At 44.4% G+C, this 23,099-nt stretch overlaps 1 protein-coding gene across 1 annotated transcript; it reads right to left on the reverse strand.

Annotated features, from left to right (window-relative positions):
- Positions 1-684: 684 nt before the first annotated feature.
- MEX3D (mex-3 RNA binding family member D) lies at positions 685-21,883 on the reverse strand. Its single transcript, XM_075863640.1, has 2 exons — positions 20,892-21,883; positions 685-2,292 (listed from the first exon to the last, which is right to left on the reverse strand). The coding sequence occupies exons 1-2, from the start codon at positions 21,751-21,753 to the stop codon at positions 1,031-1,033; spliced, it is 2,124 nt and encodes a 707-aa protein (XP_075719755.1). The 5' UTR covers positions 21,754-21,883; the 3' UTR covers positions 685-1,030.
- Between the last annotated feature and the right edge of the window lie 1,216 nt (positions 21,884-23,099).

A 23,099-nucleotide genomic window follows, 5' to 3' on the forward strand; every position in this document is an offset into this window, starting at 1 on the left:
GCATGCTGCGCTATTGTTTCTGGTATTATAGGCCGGATGTGTGACTGAGGCCCCTAGCAGAGCCTTCATCGTAGATGTGAACAGGCCCTGACAGGAAGACACTATTCACACTGGCGTCAGTCGTGGCTTCCATTTTTACAGGAGCCATAACAGATATGACATATAAGGGGTCAGCTACCCTATTCTGTCCATCAAACATAAACCGATAAGAAAAGAAAAAACGCAAGTGTAAACATAGAAAAATGTAATAAAGAGTATATCGGCATATTGACAGTAACATAGATAGGATGCCAGCACTAGTACCTAAAATACAAAACTTATGATTTCCATAATCATACTAAAAAAGGTGACAACCGCTACATACTATTAAGTGGAATAACTGTCAACTATTCATCATTTAAAGAAAAAGAAAGTCTGGAGCAGGTGTTATTACTAAATCTCAAGGCCTATAAGTAATTGGACTATGCCAAACGGTAGGCATCAATTACCCCCCCCCCCCACTACAACCTCTAGTGGTTATAACAATTATTTGTAATGAAAGAATTGTCAGCGGGTTAACAGACAATCTCACTACATACAAAGTAAGGGGGAGGGGATATTTTTGATATACAGAAAACTGTACAATATATGGCAAGAATTGTATTATATTGAATGTTTTAAGAAGTGGTTGTTTCTCTTTTGCTGCAAGGATCTGATTTAGCAATTCAACAAACCGATCATCACTCAAAATCGAATTTATGCAGTTCTAATATACACCCATACCCCACATGAGATGACACTATTGGAGTAACAAGAGAGACTTTTCTAACTGTATTAGATATAAAAGGTTGCAGTTGTGTTCTCCAGATATCCTAATGTTCAAGGGAAATAAAATGGGCTTTCTGTAAACATATGAAGCGTTTTTGTAAGCTTCACCCACTCTACCTTTTGTATCTCAACATATTAGTCATCTATTCAAAACTGTAACGGGGAACAAAATAGAACAAAGTAAATGTTAAGCTTTGGCTAGTGTTATTGGCTAAATATAAAGTTAGGAAAAGATGCGGATTGCTTGTGTGGCAGGGGAATGGCAGGCTGGACACTCTGGTAATGCACTCCCGCAGATCCGGATGGCACATTCCATGCAGAAGAGGTTATGCCCACAAGGCACTAAGGCTGCTGTGACCTCATTCTCATAGCAAACTACACAGTCTCGTCCACTCTTGCGCTGGCCTTCTGAGCTGCTTGAGTCAGTGGGAGAACCTGATGCCACTGATGAACGGGTAGGAAGAGAGGAGGAGGATGAATAGCCACCATTGTAAGAAAAAGATCCCTGGTTTGGCATCCATGAAAAACTACTGACTAGATCACTGTGAATCCTGCATGCCAGTGGATGATCAAGCCCAATACCATTATCGGGCAGAGTAGGGGAGAGCAAAGGAGTAGCACATCCATGGAACCCACTATTTCTCCTGTGAGCTGGACACTCACTGAAGTTCTGGAGATGTCCATTTGCTGTTTCAAAGGGTGACCAAATGGTTGCAGGTGTATTTACATCCAGGGCAAGATGCTCAAGGCCAAATTCACAATATTCTATACCTACTAGAGGCGGCCCAGTGTTGGTTTCTCCGCCTAGTGGAAGGTTTCCACAAAGGACTGATCTGAAAGGACTTCCAGCACATTGCTCTCTGCCTTCGATGCTATGGTAGGGACTCTCTAATGACGAGCTACGCAAAGTTTCATTTCGTGTACCGCTAGAACCTCGATGTGAAGCTGGCACCTTGGACCCTAAATTTCCTATGCCTCCCCCTAGCAAGTCCATGCAAACAACTTTACCATTTGAGTGGAAGTCGGTATCTGGTTGGATGTCTACCAGAGAACCTGTCCGTATCGTAATGTGAGCTTCTATCTCCTCTCGTGCTCGGTCTACATTTTCTGGCATTCCTGTAACTTCAAAAACAGGTTCTTTGTCTCGGCTTGGTGTTACAATGTAAGTGTGAGTAGTTTGTTGAATTTGCTTAATAGTAACACCTTTAGGCCCTACCACAAGACCAACTACGCGGTATGGGACACGAACTTGAATTGTAGTTTGCCCTGGCAAGTTTGGAGGTGCCCGTGTGGATCCTGGAATTCCATTCATTTTATTTCTGGTGGCTCTTATAACTGAAAAATGTTCAGCTGCTGAAAGGATCTCACATTTTGCCATTTCTACATCCTCTTTTCTTCCAGTCACAATGAAAATAGACTCCTCTCCACGGACAGGGGTTTTGATATAAGTATTAGTCTTGGCCCGAAGAGCTTTAATTTTACACCCTATGAAAAGAGAAGAGTATTAAAAGTGGCATATGTCATTCATAGGCTGCAGTGTTAAAAAAAACATTTTATATATATATATATATATATATATATATGTATATATATACACACACACACACACTAATCCTTCTCTATGAATTAGAATATCATCAAAAAGTTAATTTATTTCAGTAATGCAATTCAAAGAGTGAAACTCCTATATTATATTGATTCATTACACACAGAGTGATCTATTTTCAGCGTTTTTTTCTTTTAATGTTGATGATTATGGCTAACAGTTAATGAAAACCCAAAATTTAGTGTCTCAGAAAATGAGAATATTAAATAAGCCCAATTTCAAAAATGATTTTTAATACTGAAATGTCGGCCTACTGAAAAGTATGTACAGTATATGCACTCAATACTTGGTCGGGGCACACACATACATATAGGGATGCACGATGCATCGAATCTTCGATACTGTGCATCCCCAAACAGTTCGATACCGTTGTTTCATGCACAGCTAAGTATAGTAACACATGAAAGTGTGCATCACATTAATAGTAATTAACCCCATCATGTACCTCACACATTAACCCATTATGACTGAGAAACATGATGGGGTTAAATTCATCATCACACCTCGCGCCTCACATCAGAAAATGGAAGAACTTTTTATTTTATTATTACTGTTGGCAAAGTATCGAATTGGAATAGAAATCGCAATACTAAATGAAGTATCGGTATCAAAGTCCAAATTCTGGTATCGTGACATCCCTACTAGCGGTATTATTATAGTAATGTAGTATTAGTATTATAGTAATATAGTGTTATAGTAGTTCAAATAACTAATTGATTAACAATAATTTTTTACTGTATCAAATTTGAAAGTAATGCGGCCCGTCAACTTCCCATTTTTTATATATGTGGCCCACTTACCCGGTCGAGTTTGAGACCCCTGGATTAAACGCTTGTTGCAGTGAAGTGTCGGCTGTAACATACAGCCGACACGCTAATCTTATGGGGCGGGCTCAGCAAGTTAGCCCGCTCCATACCTTATGGTGGATCTCGGGAAGGGGTAACGGTTGGTGGTAAAAGCGCATGTCAGCTTGGTATCTAAGCCGCCCGCTACTTGTGGCCAGACCCTAGGTTGCAGGCCAAGTGTGGACTTCACCTAACTGCTGCGTTGTCATGTTCTCCTGAACACTGGTCCGCAGTCCTCCCTTCCCTACACCTCAGGAGGGGGGGGGGGGAATGGTTCCCCTCTTGTAAGGCAATCAGCACCAGAGCACGGCGAATGCAGAGCGCTGTTAATATAAAAGCTCTGCTGCCCTGCTTCTTGTAGTCTCGGGAGCTGCATTCCCCCACCTCAGTAACTGCTCTCCCTCACCGGAATTGGAGGCACAACCACAAGGACATAATAGAAGACAGCAAGATGGAACAGAAGGGCAGGGAAGACGGCAGGCATAACTGGTACGTGGGTACAAAAGGGGAAGGAGACACAAGCATCAATGTGGGCATTTAGAAAAATAACTAAGTAATGTAAAAGGTGCAGTACCATCCATCAGCGTAGTAGTGACAGACGTGGATTTCAGCAATCTGTCACCTATGTGTAAAAGTTCAGCTGTTTTTGTGAACTAAGGGCTCATGCACACGACCGAAGTGGTGTGCACGACCCGTAATTTGCATCTCGGACGGCCGCGAAATGTTATCCGTGGGCCGCCCGCAAATCGCGCGCCGCACACATGGCCGTGTGCATTCGTTTCAATGAGCCTGGTCCAGGCTCACGGGCAATGCACGGACCGTGGAAACCACGGTCGTGTGCATGGGCCCATAGAAATTAATGGGACCGCAATTCACCAGCAGATTTGCGGGTGAATTGTGGCCGCAAAAACACGTTCGTGTGCATGAGGCCTTACTCTTTGATAGAGAGGAATGAATGTTTTAGGATTTCTCCATCTGCACGCTGGCAGTCCAAACATAATTGGTAAAACCGCAGAGAGGTCATGTGTATGGGTAAACCTTGAAGGCCTTGCTTGTCAAGTAGCCATTCTGATTGAGACCGTATCAAATTGAAGAATTAGGCCTCATGCACACGACCGTAGCCATGTGCACGGCCGTTTTCTTCGGGTCGGCCGGCAGCGGAGTGTCACCCGCAAGCCGCCCACAAATTGCAGGCCGTGCACATGGCCAATATGTTCTATGAGCCTGGACCGCAGAACACGGCCGTAATAAGACATGTCCGTTCTTTCTCCGGTTCAGGCTCATGGGCCATGCACGGACCGTGGAAACCACGGTCGTGTGCATGGGCCTATAGAAATGAATGGGACCACAATTCACCAGGTTTGCGGGTGAATTGTGGCCGCAAAAACACGTTCGTGTGCATGGGGCCTTACTCTTTGATAGAGAGGACTCCGGCATATTCATGTGCTGCTGTTCCCCCTGCCCAGCTGCTAATAATTGACAGATTGCTCCCTATTCGGCCCCATGCACACGGCCATATTTTCATCTATCAGTAAATACTGTCCGTAAATAAGGCTCCGTAATTCATGTGTATCTACGGATTGGTTTCCGTAAATACGGTCTTTATTGAAACCATGTTGGATCTGTATATATACGGATCCGTAAAAAAAAAAAAGATGGATGCTGCAAATGATGTCCTCAACATGTTGCCTAGCAACGCTTCAGTAAATACGGACGGTTTACAGATGCACATCAGTAGTTGTCCGTATTTACGGAAGCTCCCATAGACTTCTATTGGAGAGTCCTTGCCGTAATTACTGACAGGAATAGGACAGGTTTGTTTAATTATTTCAGCATGGACACCCATCAGTAAATATACTGAAAGGTGTCCGTGGCCAGTAGAAATAAATGGGTCCGTAATCACTGTCTGTAATTATGTACCGTAATTACTGATGAAAAATACGTGTGCATGGGGCCTTAGATTTCATCCGTATTTACAGACCGTAATTACGGACCCAGTCATTTCTATGCAACATGTTGGTGACACAATTTGCAGCCTACCTTTTTTTACGGATCCGTACAAACGGATCAAATACGGATGCAATATGGACCGTAATGACACCCTTCCGTATATACGGATGAGTTACGGATGACTACGGATCCGTATTTTATGGACAATATTTGCGGATAGATGAAAATACGGTCCTGTGCATGGGGCCTTAGGCCTCATGCACACGGCCGTGCCCGTAATCACGGCCCGCGGTTGCGGGCACGGCCGGCCGCCAACACCCGCGGGGCGCATTGTCATTCCGTGCTCCCATACAAAGTATGGGAGCATGGCCCGTAAAACCCTAAAATTAGGACATGCTCCATATTTCACGGCACGGACACCCTTCCTTCGATTAGTGACTGGAGGGGAGCGACAGCTCATAAATGCTCCTTTCTCTCAGAACTCGCTTCGAGTTGCAACAATTAATGTATCATTAATGTATGAACTGTATGTTTTCAAAATTCACAGCGCATTTACACATAAGTGACAGATTGCAGAAATCAGCATGTCAGAGAGGGCAGCATAAAGTCGCTGACTGGTTCCCTTTTAAAAGGGGTACTCTTACATAGTTACATAGTTAGTACGGCTGAAAAAAGACACATGTCCATCAAGTTCAACCAAGGGACGGGAAAAGGGAAGGAAAAATTTCTACACATAGGAGCTAATATTTTTTTGTTCTAGGAAATTATCTAACCCATTTTTAAAGCCATCTACTGTCCCTGCTGTGACCAGCTCCTGCGGTAGGCTATTCCATAGATTCACAGTTCTCACGGTAAAGAAGCCTTGTCGCCTCTGCAGGTTGAACCTTTTTTTCTCCAGACGGAGGGAGTGCCCCCTTGTTTTTTGAGAGGGTTTTACAAGGAACAGGATTTCACCATATTTTTTGTATGTGCCATTAATATATTTATATAAGTTAATCATGTCCCCCCTTAGTCGTCTTTTTTCAAGGCTAAATAGGTTTAATTCTTTCAATCTTTCCTCATAACTTAGATTCTCCATGCCCCTAATTAGCTTCGTTGCTCTTCTTTGTATTTTTTCCAACTCCAGGGCATCCTTTCTATGAACTGGAGCCCAGAACTGAACTGCATATTCTAGATGAGGCCTCACTAATGCTTTGTAAAGTGGCAATATTACATCCCTGTCCCGTGAGTCAATGCCTCTTTTAATACACGACAATATCCTGCTGGCCTTTGAAGCAGCTGATTGACACTGCATGCTGTTATTGAGTTTATGATTTACAAGAACACCCAGATCCTTCTCAACAAGTGAATCCGCCAGTGTAGCTCCCCTAGGACATATGATGCATGCAGGTTGTTGGTACCCAGATGCATAACTTTACATTTATCTACATTAAACTTCATCTGCCAAGTGGACGCCCAAACACTTAGTTTGTTTAAATCTGCCTGCAATTCATGAACATCTTCCATAGACTGAACTATATTACATAGCTTGGTGTCATCTGCAAAAATAGAAATAGTGCTATTAATCCCTTCCTCTATATCATTAATAAATAAGTTGAATAATAGTGGTCCCAGCACTGAAACCTGTGGTACACCACTTATTACCTGGGGCCATTCAGAGTAGGAATCATTGACCACAACTCTCTGGATACGGTCCTTGAGCCAATTCTCAATCCAATTACAAACTATATTTTCTAAACCTATAGTCCTTAATTTACCCATTAGGCGTCTATGGGGGACAGTGTCAAATGCCTTTGCAAAGTCCAAAAACACTAAATCCACAGCGGCCTCTCTGTCTAGACTTCTGCTCACCTCTTCATAAAAACAGATTAGGTTAGTTTGACAACTTCTGTCCTTAGTAAAACCGTGCTGGCTGTCACTTATAATGCTATTTATTGTCACATAATCCTCTATATAGTCCCTCAATAGCCCCTCAAACATTTTCCCCACGATGGATGTTAAGCTTACTGGTCTATAATTACCCGGGGAAGACCTAGAGCCCTTTTTTAAAATAGGCACCACATTTGCGCTGCGCCAGTCCCTTGACACTATACCAGTCACTAGAGATTCTTTGAATATTATGAAAAGGGGCACAGAAATAACTGAACTAAGCTCTTTAAGAATTCTAGGGTGTAACCCATCTGGTCCCGGGGCCTTGTGTACTCTAGTGTAAAGCATTTTTCAACCTATCCACAGGATAAGTGATAAATGCTAGACAGGTGGAGTTCTGACCATTGGGACCTCCAGCAATCGCCAGTCCCCCAGCGGCAAAACCGCGGCATGGAAGAGGTTGAATAGAGCGATGATTGAGCGTGCACCCTGCCGTTCCATTCAAAGTCTATAGCCCTGACAAAAAAGGCAGAGATCTCTCCCAATTGTATTTTTCAGGACGTCGAAGTTGAAAACTGCGTCCTAACTCAGGAGCCATCTGCTCTGTGACCCACCACATCACCAGTCCCCCTCTTGCTCTATCACTGTTCTGCCAGCGTGAAAGTTTCACACTGTGCAGCACGTATACCAGGATGCCTGCTCCTGCATTCTATCCCCACCTGTAGTTCTGAGTTGAGTAGCGCTCTGTAGAGTTGTTTATTTCGCAGGTCTGCTGGAGAAAGCTGAGCGTGTGTGGCTTGGGTGGCAATTCAGCATTGGGGGGAAAAAATTGCCACTGCACGCGCACGCCGTGCGCCCTCTTTCCGTTCATTAAAAAAGTTTGGGGCTGTGACTATGCAGGCACTCTAAATTGCTACAATTATTTTGTGGACACGCCTACTGATTGAGTTTAATCACTTAATGACCACCAATACGTGTTTTTACGGCGGTCATTAAGGGTACTTCTGCCACAGCGCCATGAAAAGGCAGGGCTGTGACATAAGCCCGGCATGGGTGACCCGTGGCAGATAGAGCGGTTGTCAGGCTGTCTAAAGACAGCCAGGCACCCGCTCTAGTGGGCAGGATTAGAATTCAAATCGATCCCGTCAGTTTAACCCCTTAGATGCCACCGTCAATAGCGACCGTGGCATCTAAGTGGTTTCAGAGGGAGGCGGCACTCTCTTACACTCGCGTTGCGATTGCGGGGTGCCGATGGTCCAAAGGCTCCCAGGTCTGCCTACACTAATTGCGGTTTTACACAGACAGGCACAATACACTGCAATACAGAAGTATTGCAGTGTATTGTAAAAGAGATCAAACATTCACATAGTGGGACTTAATGAAAAAACCCACTTTTTCTCCCTACAAAATAGAAAAAACAACTAAGTAAAAAGCTACACATAATTGGTATTGCCGTGTACATAATGACCCAAACTATAAAACTATTGTTATTTACCATGCACGGTGAACGCAGTAAAATATATAAATACATTTTAAAAAAAGTGATCAAAAGCGATCAAAAAGTCGTGCCAAAAGGGTACTAATAAAACTACAAGTCATTCGCAAAAAATAAGTCCTCATACAGCTACATCGGAGAAAAAATAAAACTTTAGGCGACATAAAAGAAAATTGTTTTTAAGTAGTAAAACATAAAAAAGAATGTGTAATATGATTACCGTTCCTATTTTGTGATTCTGTCTTGTATATCTACTGTGCTAATATGTCTGAACTGTAAAGATGTATATTGATTGACTGTTTATGTTGATTGTTTGGCTATTTCGCCTATGTATTTGTATCTAAATCTTATAAATAAACCGAATTTAAAAAAAAAAAACATAAAAAGAAAATATATATACGTTTGATATCGTCGTAATCGTAATGACCTGCAGAAAAAATTTATGTTATTTATACCACACGGTAAACTGCGTATAATTAAGACGCAAAAAAGAATGGTAACATTTCAGGTCTTCTATTATCCCCAAAAAAGTTAATTAAAGTTAAATAAATTATAAGTACCCCAAAATGGTGCCATTACAAACTACATCTTGTCCTGCAAAAAAGTAGCCCTCATGCAGCTATGTTGACTGACAAAATTGAAAAAAGTTATAGCTCTTTGAATGCGGCGATAGAACAGCTAAAAAAATTGCTTGCTCATTAAGGGTATGTTCACACGCAGAGTCAAAAACGTCTCAAAATACGGAGCTGTTTTCAAGAGAAAACAGCTCGAGTTTAAGATATTTTTTGTGCCAATCGCGATTTTCGCAGCGTCTTTTACAGCCGTTTTTGGAGCTTTTTTCACTAGAATCTATGGAAAACAGCTCCAAAAAAGTCCCAAGAAGTGTCCTGCACTTCTTTTTTGCAGCCATTTTTTACGCGTAAAAAAAACGCAGCGAAAAACGCTCTGTCGAAACAAAGTGCCGTTTTCCCATTGAAATCAATGGGCAGATGTTTGGAGGCGTTCTGCTTCCGATTTTTCTGGCGTTTTTCTGGCGTTTACGGCCCGAAAAACGGACGAAAATAGGCCGTGTGAACATACCCTTAGACTTAAAATAGGTTGCTCATATCTGCAAACATGAGTCATGGCTGGAAGAATTGTTAATGGAGGTGTGAGAATTTTGACCCCACAGGTTTATTGCAGAAATTATTGGAAGTAGGCCGTGAAAATTAAAATCTACATTTTTTCAAAGAAAATGTAGGTTTAGCAAATTTTTCTCATTTCCACAAGGACTAAAGGAGAAAAAGCACTGCAATATTTCTAAAGCAATTTCTCCCGAGTAAAACAATACCCCACATGTGGTAATAAACGGCTTTTTGGACACACGGCAGGGCTTAGAAGGGAAAGAGCGCTATTTGGCTTTTGGAGATGACATTTAGCAGGAATGGTTTGCAGAGGCCATGTCGCAATTGCAAAGCCCCTGAGGGGACAAAACAGTGGAAACCCGACACAAGTGACCCCATTTCGGAAACTACACCCCTTAGGCCTCATGCACACGACCGTAAAAACACCCGTTATTGCGGGTCGTTATTACGACCCGCAATAACGGGCTCATAGGCTTCTGTTAGCCACGGGTACCTTCCCGTTTGCTCACGGGAAGGTACCCGTGCCGTTAAAAAAGATAGAACATGCCCTATTTCATGCCGTAATAACGGCACGGGCATCCCATAGAAGTCTATGGGGCTCCCGTAATCATGGGTGGCTCCGTGTGTTCACCCGTGATTACGGGAGCGTTGCGAGGTGAGGCGAGGTCAGGGGACTACCCGGTCTGCAGGCCACAGCCCAGTGGCGTAACTACCGCCGGGACTACAATGAAAACTATGGCAGAGCGGGGAGGTATCTCCCCGCTCTGCCATAAACAAAAGACATGTATCCCCTATCCTGTAAAAAATAAAAGACGTTCATACTTACCGACAACTTCCTGCTTCTCCAGTCCGGTCTCCCGCCCGTTGCCTTGGTGACGCGTCCCTCTCGACATCCGGGCCGACGTCCTGGATGACGTTTCAGGCCATGTGACCGCTGCAGCCAATCACAGGCTGCAGCGGTCACATGGACTGCCGCGTCATCCAGGGATGTCGGGCTGGATGTGAAGAGAGGGACGCGTCACCAAGACAACGGCCGGGTAAGTATGAATTTCTTTAACTTTTATTACAGAAAAGGCTGTCCCTTCTCTCTATCCTGCACTGATAGAGAGAAGGGGCTGCCGATTAGTGCAGTGCTATTTTGCTGCCAAAAACGTGCTCGTAAATACGGGTGGAATACGTGTGACACCGGACCCATATTTACGAGCACGGGTTCGTAAATACTGGTGCAAAACGGGTGGAATACGTGTGACACCGGACCCGTATTTACGCCAGTATTTACGGGTGTGAAAAAATACGGTCGTGTGCATGAGGCCTTAGGAATTCATATCGGGGTGTAGTGAGCCTTTTGACCCCACAGATGTTATATGGAATTTATTAGAATTGGGCAGTGAAAATACAATCCTTTTTCTTCAATAAGACGTAGCTTTAGCTCAACATTTTTAATTTTCTCAAAGAAAGAAAAAAAAAAAACAACATTTGTAAAGCAATTTCTCCCGAGTACGGTAATACCCATGTGGTCATAAACTAACATTTTTTCCCTAGATATGCTATTTTAGTGGCAAATATGTTGTGCCCAGCTTGTGCCACTGGATACACACACCACAAAAATTGTTAAAAGGATTCTCCCGGGTATGGTGATGCCATATATGTGGAAGTAAACGGCTATTTGGGCACACTGTAGGGTTCACAAGGGAGGGATCACCATTTGGCTTTTGGAGCGTGGATTTTGCTTGGTAGTAGTTGTTGTTTGGAGTTTTACTGGTATTTCAGTTTATAATGTGGGGGCATATGTAAGCTGGGCAGAGTGCATTAGGGCATAATAAGGTGGTATAATAATGGGGTAAAAAAAAACAATAAAATAATCCATAGATATTTGTTACGCTGTGAAGCAATCCTTTCTGCACAGGCTAGTGTCGCACTGATAAATGTCCTTCCTTAGGCCCCCTGCACACCGTAAATACGGTTCCGTATTGCTGTATAGTCATCAGCAAATCATCAGCAACGTACCCATTTCTGCTGAACGGTATCCGCAAATACGGTCCGTAGTGCATCCGTATATAGGGACCTGCAAAAAAAGAGGCCTGGTTGATGGGAAATCCCCTTTGTGTCGCTTAGCAACACTTCTGTATTTGCGGATAGTTATCCGTATTTGCTGACGCACCTACGTAGCCATCCACAATTTTGGCTTCCCCCATAGACTTCTATGGAGGAGTTCGTGCCGCAATTGCGGACCAAGAACGGACATGCTCCATAATTTCCGGCACAGTTCTGCAGAACGGACACTCATCCATAGCGATACGGAAAGGTGTCCGCGTTCAATGTAAGTGAACGGTTCCGTTTTTGCAGACCGCAACTGCGGTCCGCAAAAACAAAGGTTTTTTACAGCCTCAGGCCCCATGCACACGAACGTGCTTTTGCGGCCGCAATTCCCCCGAAAATCCACAGGACAATTGCGGCCCCATTCATTCCTATGGGGCTATGCACATGACCGTAACATAGCAAATAATGGCCGCGGCCATGTGCACGGCCCGCGATTTGCGGGTGGCTCGCGGGTGACACTCCGCCCCTGGCCAACCCGAAAATCACGGCCGTGCTCATGGCTTCGGTCGTGTGCATGAGGCCTAAGGCACTATGCACACGACAGTATGTTTCATCAGTAATTACGGACAGTAAATACGGACTGTAATTACGGACCCATTCATTTCTATTGGGCACGGACAACTTTCAGTATTTTTACTGATGGGTGTCCGTGCTGAAAAAAATTATATAACCTGTCCTTTTCTTGTCAGTAATTACGGCAAGGACTCTTCCATAGAAGTCTATGGGAGCTTCCGTAAATACGGTCTGCCACTGATGTGCATCTGTAAACCGTCCGTATTTACGGAAGCATCGATGACATCATTTGCGACCTGCCTCTTTTTGTAAAGATCCGTATATATTTTCGGATGGAATACGGATGCAATATGGACCGTATTTACGGACACCCTTCCGTATATACAGATGGAATACGGATACCTACGGATCAGTATTTACGGACAGTATTTCGGAATAGATGAAAATACTGTCGTGTGCATGGGGCCTTATCGCCTTTTGGTCCACACTCTGCACCTTTGCAGTTTGGGGAATTTTGCTGGGAAAGTGTTGTCCTGGTATAATACGGGCACCCTTGCTTCTAGCAGATATGTTTGGGCCCTATGCTTCCTGGTTCCCTAATTTTAGGACCTTGATAAATTGCCTCTTGAAACAGAAGAAATGTTCCCCTCGGGTCTGCATAACTGCATATTTTTTTATTTCCTGATTTATCCCCATGCGCATGACCGTAAAATCGCCCGTAATTACAGGCCCATTCATTTCTATGGCCGACGGACACCTTCCCGTATTTGTACAGGACGGTGTCTGTGCCGTAGAAACCTGCCGAAAAAAATAGGACATGTCCAATTTTTTTATTTTACGGACCGTGCTTCTATACTTTATAATGAGAGCACGGCTCGTAAAAACGGCTGGCTGTCCGCGGCTGTAATTACGGGTCGTAATTACGGGCACGGTCATGTGCATGAAGCCTGCTAAAATAGGGATAAAATATGGATGCCTACTGATCCGTAATTACGGACAGTATTTCGGTATAGATTAAAATATGGTCGTGTGCATGGGGCCTTAGGCTCCATGCACACAAAAGTATTTTTAATCAGTAATTACGGACCCATTAATTTCTATTGGCCATGGTCACCTTTCAGTATTTTTACTGATGGGTGTCCGTGCTGAAAAAATTATACAACCTGTGCTATTCTTGTCAGTAATTACGGCAAGGACTCTTCAATAGAAGTCTATGGAAGCTTCCGTAAATACGGACGGCTACTGATGTGCATCCGTAAACCGTCCGTATTTACGGAAGAATTGCTAGGCAACATGTTAATGACATCATTAGCAACCTCTCTCTTTTTTGTACCGATCCGTAAATACGGATGGAATACGGACTGTATTTACGGACACTATTTCGGAATAGATGAAAATACTGTCGTGTGCATGGGGCCTCATTGGAGAACATATTTTATTTTTTCATACACGGAGGGCTTTTTTTTTGCGGGCTGTAGTTTTTATTTGTACCATTTTGGGGTACAAGCGACTTTTTGATCACTTTTTATCCTATTTTTTGAGAGGCTAGGTGATCAAAAAACAGCAATTCTGGCATAGTTATTTAGGTTTTTTTTATACGGCGTTCACCATGCGTTATAAATTACATGTTAACTTTATTCTGCTGGTCAGTACGATTCCGGCGATACCTAATTTATAGTACTTTTTTATGTTTTACAACTTTTTCCACCATAAAATTACTTTTGTAAAAAGAATGTATTTTTTCTGTCGCCCTGTTGTGAGAACCAGAATTTTTGGATATATGCGACTTTTTGATCACTTTTTATCTCAATTTTTGTATGGTGAAGTCACCAAAAAACAGAAATTCTGGCATTGTTTTTTCAGGTTTTTTTACGCAGCTCACAGCGTGGAATAAATAACATAAGATTTTTATAGTTCCGGCCGTGACGGTCGCGGTAATACCAAATATGTATGGTTTATTTAATTTTTTTCAATAATAAGACTTGATAAGTGAAAAAGGGTGATAGTGGTTTATTTTATTACTTTAAACTTTTATTATATTTTTTACAACTTTTTTTTACACTTTTCTTTAGTCCCACTAGGGAACTTGAAGGTCCCACTGTCAGATTTTTTATTCTAATGTATTAGATCTGTCTGTCATTCACTGACAGCAAGCAGATTAGGCTTCGCCTCCGGGCAAGGCCTAATCGGCTTCCTTAATGGCAGAGCAGGAGGCCATTGTTAGGCCTCCTGTTGCCATAGCAGCAGTCGGCAGCCCTGCGATTGCAGGGCAGAGCTGCCTATCTGCTGCCAACCACTAAGATACAGCAATCTCTTTTGATCCCTGCATCTAAGGGGTTAATGGCAGGGATCGGAGCTAGCTCCGATTCCTGCCGTTACAGGTGGATGTCAGCTGTAACATACAGCTGACATCCACCGCTGATGACGCAGGCTCATCTCCTGAACCGGCACCATTTTGCCAACAGCTAAGGAAGCCTTTTAGGCCCCGACTCCGGGCGGGGCCCGGAAGGTTTCCGTACTAGGCAGACCGGGAGGCCACTATTAGACCTTCGGTTGCCGTTGCAGTTAAATTTGCCATTACCGCAGGGTGTCAGCTGTAAGATACAGCTGACATCTGCCCGTTTAACACCTTAAATGTCAATCGCGACCACAGTATTTAATTTGTTAGAATCAGGGGGGCACCCCCTCAAACACGCCATCTCATCCCCCCCCCCACCACCAGTGGCATGATCGGCTGCTTACAGTGGTTGTTATGGCAGCCTGGGGGCCTAATAAACACCCATAGGTCTGCCATCTTTGTACTACGGCAGGGCTTCAAAGGAGACTGTCAGAGTCACGATATACTGCAAGACATTAGCATTGCAGTATATCATGCAGACTAATAAAAAAAAAAGTAAAAAAAACTGTTAAATAAACATTTTTAGAATGTTCCAAAAAAAATAAAAAATATTAAAAGTTAAAAAAAACAACCTTTTCCCATTTTTTCCCTAAAACAATGTTAAAAAAATATATAAACGTTAACATAGAAAACTTCCGGAGGCGGGGCATTCTGAGTGGCCACAACTTACCTCGGCTCCGTGCACCGCGCAGGGAATCCGGCTGCTACTGCTGACATCGGAGGCTCACTGACCTTCTAGTGGAAAGTGCACAGGACACCCTCCCCTGCACCATCGGAGCCGCTCATTTGCATTTCATTTGGAAATCAAGGTCCCAGAGTCTGGAGGAAGAGTGGAGAGGCACTCAATCCAAGTTGCTTGCGGTCCAGTGTGAAGTTCCCACAGTCAGTGATGGTTTGGGGAGCGAGGTCATCTGCTGGTGTTGGTCCACTGTGTTATATCAAGTCCAGAGTCAGTGCAGCCGTCTAGCAGGAGGAAATTTTATAGCACTTCATGCTTCCCTCTGCTGACAAGCTTTATGGGAATGCTGATTTCATTTTCCAGCAGAACTTGGCACCTGCCCACACTGACAAAAGTACCAATACCTGGTTTAATAACCACAGTATCACTGTGCTTGATTGGCCAGCAAACTCGCCTGACCTAAACCCCATAGAGAATCTATGGGGTATTGTCAAGAGGAACATGAGACACCAGACCCAACAATGCAGACGAGCTGAAGGGCGCTATCAAAGCAACCTGGGCTTCCATAACACCTCAGCAGTGTCACAGGATGATCGAGCTCCATGCCACGCCGCATTGATGCAGTAATTCATGCAAAAGGAGCCCCGACCAAGTATTGGGTGCATATACTGTACATACTTTTCAGTAGGACAACATTTCGGTATTAAAAATTTATTTTTGAAATTGTGTTTATATAATACTCTGATTTTACAATACTAAAAACTTTATTTAACTTTTTTTTCTTACACATTTCATTAATCCCCCTAGGGGACCAACGTATTGCAGTAAATTGTAATTTTTACAGGCTCCTGTTAAGCCCTGCAAGAGGCAAGGGCTTAACAGGAGATGATGAAAGGCAGTCCTGGGGGCCTTCATTTGGCCCCTGTGCTGCCATGACAACCATCAGCAGCCCCCGATCTCGTCGCGGGGGATGACGGCGACGAACTGTTAGGCTGGATTCACACGGGCATGTTCGGTCCGTAATGGACGGAACGTATTTCGGCCGCAAGTCCCGGACCGAACACAGTGCAGGGAGCCGGGCTCCTAGCATCATAGTTATGTACGATGCTAGGAGTCCCTGCCTCTCCGTGGAACTACTGTCCCGTACTGAAAACATGATTACAGTACGGGACAGTTGTCCTGCAGGGAGCCGGGCTCCTAGCATCATAGTTATGTACGATGCTAGGAGTCCCTGCGGCCGAAATACGTTCCGTCCATTACGGACGTAATGTGCTCGTGTGAATCCAGCCGTGGAGGGAGGCGCTCCCTCTTTCTTTAGTCTTAGATGCTGCGATCGTAATTGATCGCAGCACCTAAGGGGTTAAACTGCCAGGAACAGCGCGATCGCTGTTCCTGGCCATTAGGCCCGGTTGTCAGCTGTAATACACAATTGACACCCGCTGTGTACAGAATGGCCACAGCGGGTGAGCCCGCTCCAAACATCACCCCCCGCACCACATGCGCTATTACGTTGTGGTGCATGTAGGGGTTAAGTTACAACAGTAGATCTCCATCTCTCCAAGGATGTCTATCCCTGCCCTGAACTCGTTTTTCCTCCCCACCTTCTGTAAGCCATAATTTATTTTTCCATCAATGTTGCCGTATGGGAGCTTGTTTTTTGCAGGACGAGTTGTAGATTTTTATGGCACCTTTTATTGTACCGTATAATGTAGTGGGAAACTGGGAAACAGCGATTCCTCAATCTGTTGGGGGATTTTGTTTTTACAGCGTTCACTGTGTGGTAAAAAACTGCATGTTAACTTTATTCTGCGGATCAATATGATTACAGTGATACCAAATTTATATAGTTTTTTTTATGTATTACTACTTTTACAAGGAAAAAACTGATTGTTAAAAATAAAATTTGAGTTTTGTCGCCATATTCTGGGAGCCATAACTATTTTTTTTCCGTCTATTGAACGGTATGAGGGCTTATTTTTTGCGGGGCGAGTTGTAGATTATTTTGGTAGCACTTTGGGGTACATGAAACTTTCGGGTCACTTTTTATTACATTTTTTTGGGGAGATGAAGGGACCAAGAAACCGCGATTCTGGTGTTTTTCATTTTTATGGCATTCACCGTGCGGACTAAATCTATTATATAACCGAGAAGGACGTGGTGTCCGAAGCTCAGATAAATCACGTGGTTTCCGAGGCACAGTTGATTGGACACCACGTTCTCGCTCAATATATATAATAAAGACCGTTGGAGGCACTCACTTATGTTTTCCTTTATGGAGAGCTTAGTTGTGGTGGTGTCAAACCTCAGGCCCGGGCTGTAGCAAGTCCTCTTCGGCTTTGTGGCCATGACTAACGGCTGTATCCTGTCGTCCAATCAGCAAGCAGCAAAACCGGGACTAAGACCCGCAGCCAATCAGAGCGAACCTTGGCCATGACAGACAGCTGTATTCTGCCATCCAATCAACAAGCAGCAAAACCGGGACTAAGGCCTCATGCACACGAACGTATTTTTTCCCTCCCGTAAATACTGGCGTAAATACGGGTCCTTGGTCACACGTATTCGACCCATATTGCGCCAGTATTTATGGACCCGTGCCCATAGATACGGGTCCGGTGTCACCAGTATTCCACCCGTATTTACGGGCACGTTTTCGCTGCAAAATTGCACTGCACTAATGGGCAGCCCCTTCTCTCTATCAGTGCAGGATAGAGAGAAGGGACAGCCCTTTCCGAGGTAAAAGTAAAAGAAATTCATACTTACCCTGCCGTTGTCTTGGTGACGCGTCCCTCTCTTGACATCCAGTCCGACCTCCCTGGATGACGCGGCAGTCCATGTGACCGCTGCAGCCTGTGATTGGCTGCAGCGGTCACATGGGCTGAAACGTCATCCCGGGAGGCCGGACTGGAGGAAGAAGCAGGGAGTTCTGGGTAAGCATGAACTTCTATTTTTTTTTTACACGTTGATTATATTGTGATCGGAAGTCACTGTCCCTGGTGCTGAAAGAGTTACTGTCGATCAGTTAACTCTTTCAGCACCCTGGACAGTGATTATCCCATGACGTCGCCTAGCAACGCTCACGTAATTACGGGTGCACACACGTAGTCCCCCGTAATTACGGGAGCCCCATAGACTTCTATGGGCCTGCCCGTGCCGTAATTACGCCCTGAAATAGGACATGTTCTATATTTTTCAACAGCCCGGGCACCTTCCCGTAAGCATACGGGGAGGTACCCGTGGCCAATAGAAGTCTATGGGCCCGTAATTACGGCTCGTGATTACAGGCGTTTTTACGTTCGTGTGCATGGGGCCTCAGACCCGTGGCCAATCAGAGCGAACCTCATTCATCGGGGGAACGGGGATAGGTAAGTAATTATGTTATTATTTTCTATAAGGCACATATGGGGGGATTACACTGGGTATGGGAGGGGGCTGTCTGATATGATGGCAGCTATAGGGTTGCATTATATTGTGGGGGCAGCTATTGGGGGCATTATACTGTGGGGGCAGCTATGGGGGCATTATACTGTATGTGGGCAGCTATGGGGGCATTATACTGTATAGGGGCAGCTATGGGCGCATTATACTGTATGAGGGCAGCTATTGGGGGCATTATAATGTGGGGGCAGCTATGGGGGGCATTATACTGTATAGGGGCAGCTATGGGCGCATTATACTGTATGGGGGCAGCTATGGGGGGCATTATACTGTGGGGGGCAGTTATGGGAGCATTATACTGTGTGGATGCAGCTATGTGGAGCATTATATTGTGTGGGGGCATTATACTGTATGGGGGCAGCTATGGGGGCATTATACTGTGGGGGCAGCTATGGGGGCATTATACTGTATGGGGCAGCTATGGGGGGCATTATACTGTGGGGGCAGCTATGGGGGCATTATACTGTATGGGCAGCTATGGGGGGCATTATACTGTGGGGGCAGCTATGGGGGCATTATACTGTATGGGGCAGATATGGGGGGCATTATACTGTGGGGGCAGCTATGGAGAGCATTTATATATATTAACAGACCACCGCAGTATTCTATATATATATAACAGACCACTGCAGTATTCTATATATATATAACAGACCACCGCAGTATTCTATATATATATAACAGACCACCGCAGTATTCTATATATATATAACAGACCACTGCGTTCCATTTGCTAGCAAACCCGTGTAACGGATTTACTATACTAGTAATGATATATTGTAATAGTTCAGACTTTAACAGATGCGTTGATACCAGTGATGTTAATTTTTTTACATTGTACTTGAGTCAAATCGGAAAGGTGTTTTTTTTAACTTTGAATTTTCTTTATTTTTGTATAAAAACACTTTATTTTACTGTTTATTACTTGTCCCCCTAGGGGACTTAAACCAGTGTTGGAATGCTTGCATGATATACTAATGTATTGCAGTATATTGTGATACTGACACTCGCCAGAGGCAGGGCTTCCTAGGAGAATAAAGATGGAAGACCTGGGGGCCTTCATCAGGCCCCCAGGCTGCCATGCCAACCAACAGAACCCCGCAATCACGTTGCGGGGGCCCATTGGAACGTTACAGGGGGCCAACCCCTGTTTTTAATCATAAATGACCGCAGTATTTAACAGGTTAAACAAGTGGGATCCCACTCGATAACCTGAAGTGTTGGCTGTAACACACAGCCGATAAGCACCATATTCCCCCACCTGACGTGCGCCGTATATACATATGGCGGATGTCGGGAAGGGGTTAAAGGAGTTTTCCTACAAACACATGTATTCCAATCCACATGTGTGATCGCTGGGGGTCCCTCGACAAGCGTTCCATTCATTTGTTTGGAGCTTCTGAAGTCAGCGGTCCTGGAAGTCCCAATAAAATGAATTGAGCGCTGGCCAAGCACGCGCTCCATTCTCATGGGATACTTTGGGGGACTTTCGTTCCTGTGTTCTCATCGCTGGGGATCCCAGCGGTTGGACCGCCAGCAATCACACATGTATACCCTATGAGTTTTGCGGGAAAACCATTTTAAACATTTATAATGGAACTAGATTTTTACTCTTCGTTTTATTGATTCAGATAATGCATAAATCTTCGGTCATATTTGTGGTTCTTTTGCTCAATAAAGATAACACTTTGATATCATGTGTTCATATCTAGTTTGTGGTTTTGCAGAATGTGGACAAAACCTATAATGGGCCTGACATATGCCCATTATATTATATTAAAAATGGGTAAGGTCTCAATCTATTTCCCAAGATCAATTGGTCAGAACCAATTTAAATACATTATTACTAGTTTTCCTACTTGTGTCACCAACCATCATTGGCATATGTAGGTTGATGGAGTGAGTGGGCAGAAGAACATGATGTTCTTCACCACAGAGACTTCTCCTATTCTCAGGTCACTGGATCGATTATATGAAGATGCCAACAAGCCATTCTAGCAACATCCAGAAGGCTTCTCGTCCGACCCATCACCTGTCTCAGAACACATGTACCCAGGTTCCTACACTCACCTTGTCTCCCTACAATCTCTGCAACGTGTTCAGAAGTGGGCACAGGGACACCTTCAGTCATATTGACTCCTCTTCTGCCAACACCTAGGGACAGCAGATGATCAGCAGTTATCTCTCCAAAGACGTCCCCGGGACTTGGAGGCCCCGAACCCAAAGCTTCATCTTCAACTGCATTATCGTTTAGTCCCAAAACGGAGAACGGGACCAGCACCAGAGGAAAGTCCTCATCGGCCGTAACCCACGCAGTGCTGGAGGCAGCAGGGAAGAGAAAAGAGGTATCCCTGACTCCATGGGAAATGGGTGAGGGCACAGCTTCTTGTGGTGTCAGTGGGTGGCCCGGGCTGTGCGCTTCTTGTGGCGGCTCTATGCTGTCTGCTGTATCCAGTAATCTCCTTTTATTGGCAGGCAACATTTTACAACCTGTTTGTGGTGAAGGACACGGAGCTTCATTATAAATATGCTTATTGGAAGTCTCTACGGTAGTGTGGGAAACCTGATGGCCAAAACTGTGCATTGGCATGTGGGCGATATACTTAGTGTCACTGTTATTATGTGACAACGACTGCGATGTTTCTCGCTTTATGAATTCCGTATTTGGCCCCCGGGTGCCAGTCTCTCCTGATGTGTCTCCTACTTGTGGCCCCCGGGGGCCCTCTCCGCCCGGCTCCTCCTCCCCCCGGGGATCCTCCATGCCGCTGTTGTCTATGGTGCTCGTTCCCGATTCGTGCTCATTCCCGCCAGTCGCCCCCTTTGTTTGCCGCGCGACGTGTGCGTTCATGTCATAGGGTAAAGCCCACAGCAGACGCACAGAAATCTTTCCGCCTTCAAGCGACGGGTGGGCGGGGCTTGCTTCCCCTTCCATTGATACGATTAGACGAAGAGAACTTCCGGTGTTTTGTTAGTAAAACTTGGTAGTCAATTGTCTGCGAGAATCGGGCCGATGACACCGCCCACTTGACGCCCTCCAGCACTATGAGAAAAGTGGACAACGGGGCGTGGAAAAAGCCGCGCCCAGGCAAAGCCGGCCGGCACCTGACGTCACTAACGTATTAATAGAGGCGCGCGGCTGTGACGCATTTAAGCCCCTCATTTTCACGTAGGAAGGAATGAGCATTCAGGGGCTATAGCTATATGGGGCTTAGGTTTAAATTGTGCTGCAGAAAAGTCTCTTGGTATTTTTGGTTGACAGAGCGAACATAAGAAAGCGTTTGACCCATATATTCAATCCAAAATCCCAGAATTCTTCCTAATATAGCCCAAATTTATTATTATGATTTTATTAAAAAATACTTGGCTTTTCCTTTACTGTAGTAGTGAATTTCCGCTATTTTACTGTTATCTCTATTCACATACATGGCTGCTTTCAAAAGTAATTCCAAATTATACTGGTGGCCAAGGCCTGTTTTAGGGAATGTGTGGCCCTGGGTCACAAGAGGGGCCCCACATTTTAAAATAATGTACCAACAACCTAGTTACATTCAGTCAATTCGGTAAATAATAGCAAATATAAATTTGGTATCGCTGTCACTGTATTGACCCACAGAATAAAGTTAACATGTAATTTTTACCGCACGCTGAATACAGTAAAAACATATCCCCCCAAAAAACGGAGGAATCAATGTTTTTTTTCACATTCCACAAAGTATTTTCGTACAGTTCCCCAGTACATTATATGGCACAATAAATGGTGCCATGAAAATCTACAACTCGTCCCGCAAAAAAACAAGCCCTCATACGACTATATCTAAGAAAAAATAAAAAAGTGACATATTTTGGAAGGTGGGGAGGAAAAAACAAAAGTGAAAATCCGAGAAATGGCTGCGGAGGGAAGGGGTCAATCAGGCCCCTTGTTCACATTCACTGGTCTACAGAACGCCAACCTCTTCTGTTCCATTACTTTACTCTTGCTGTATAGTATTATTGCAGCAATATATATTCACACCACAGATAAAATACCGTATTTTTTAGACTATAAGGCCTCATGCACACGACCGTAGCCATGTGCACGGCTGTGATTTTCGGGGCGGAAGGCCGCAGTGTCGGCCGCAAAAATACGTTAGTGTGCATGGGGCCTAAGACGCACCTGACTATAAGACGCACCCAGGTTTTAGCAACAGAAAATAGGAAAAAATTTAATATTTTACTACTTTTACAAAGAAACACAGTTTCACCACATTCTGAGAGCCATAACTTTTATATTTTTCCATC

Source organism: Rhinoderma darwinii, chromosome 1 (assembly GCF_050947455.1).
Source record: "Rhinoderma darwinii isolate aRhiDar2 chromosome 1, aRhiDar2.hap1, whole genome shotgun sequence".
Taxonomy (NCBI): domain Eukaryota; kingdom Metazoa; phylum Chordata; class Amphibia; order Anura; family Rhinodermatidae; genus Rhinoderma; species Rhinoderma darwinii.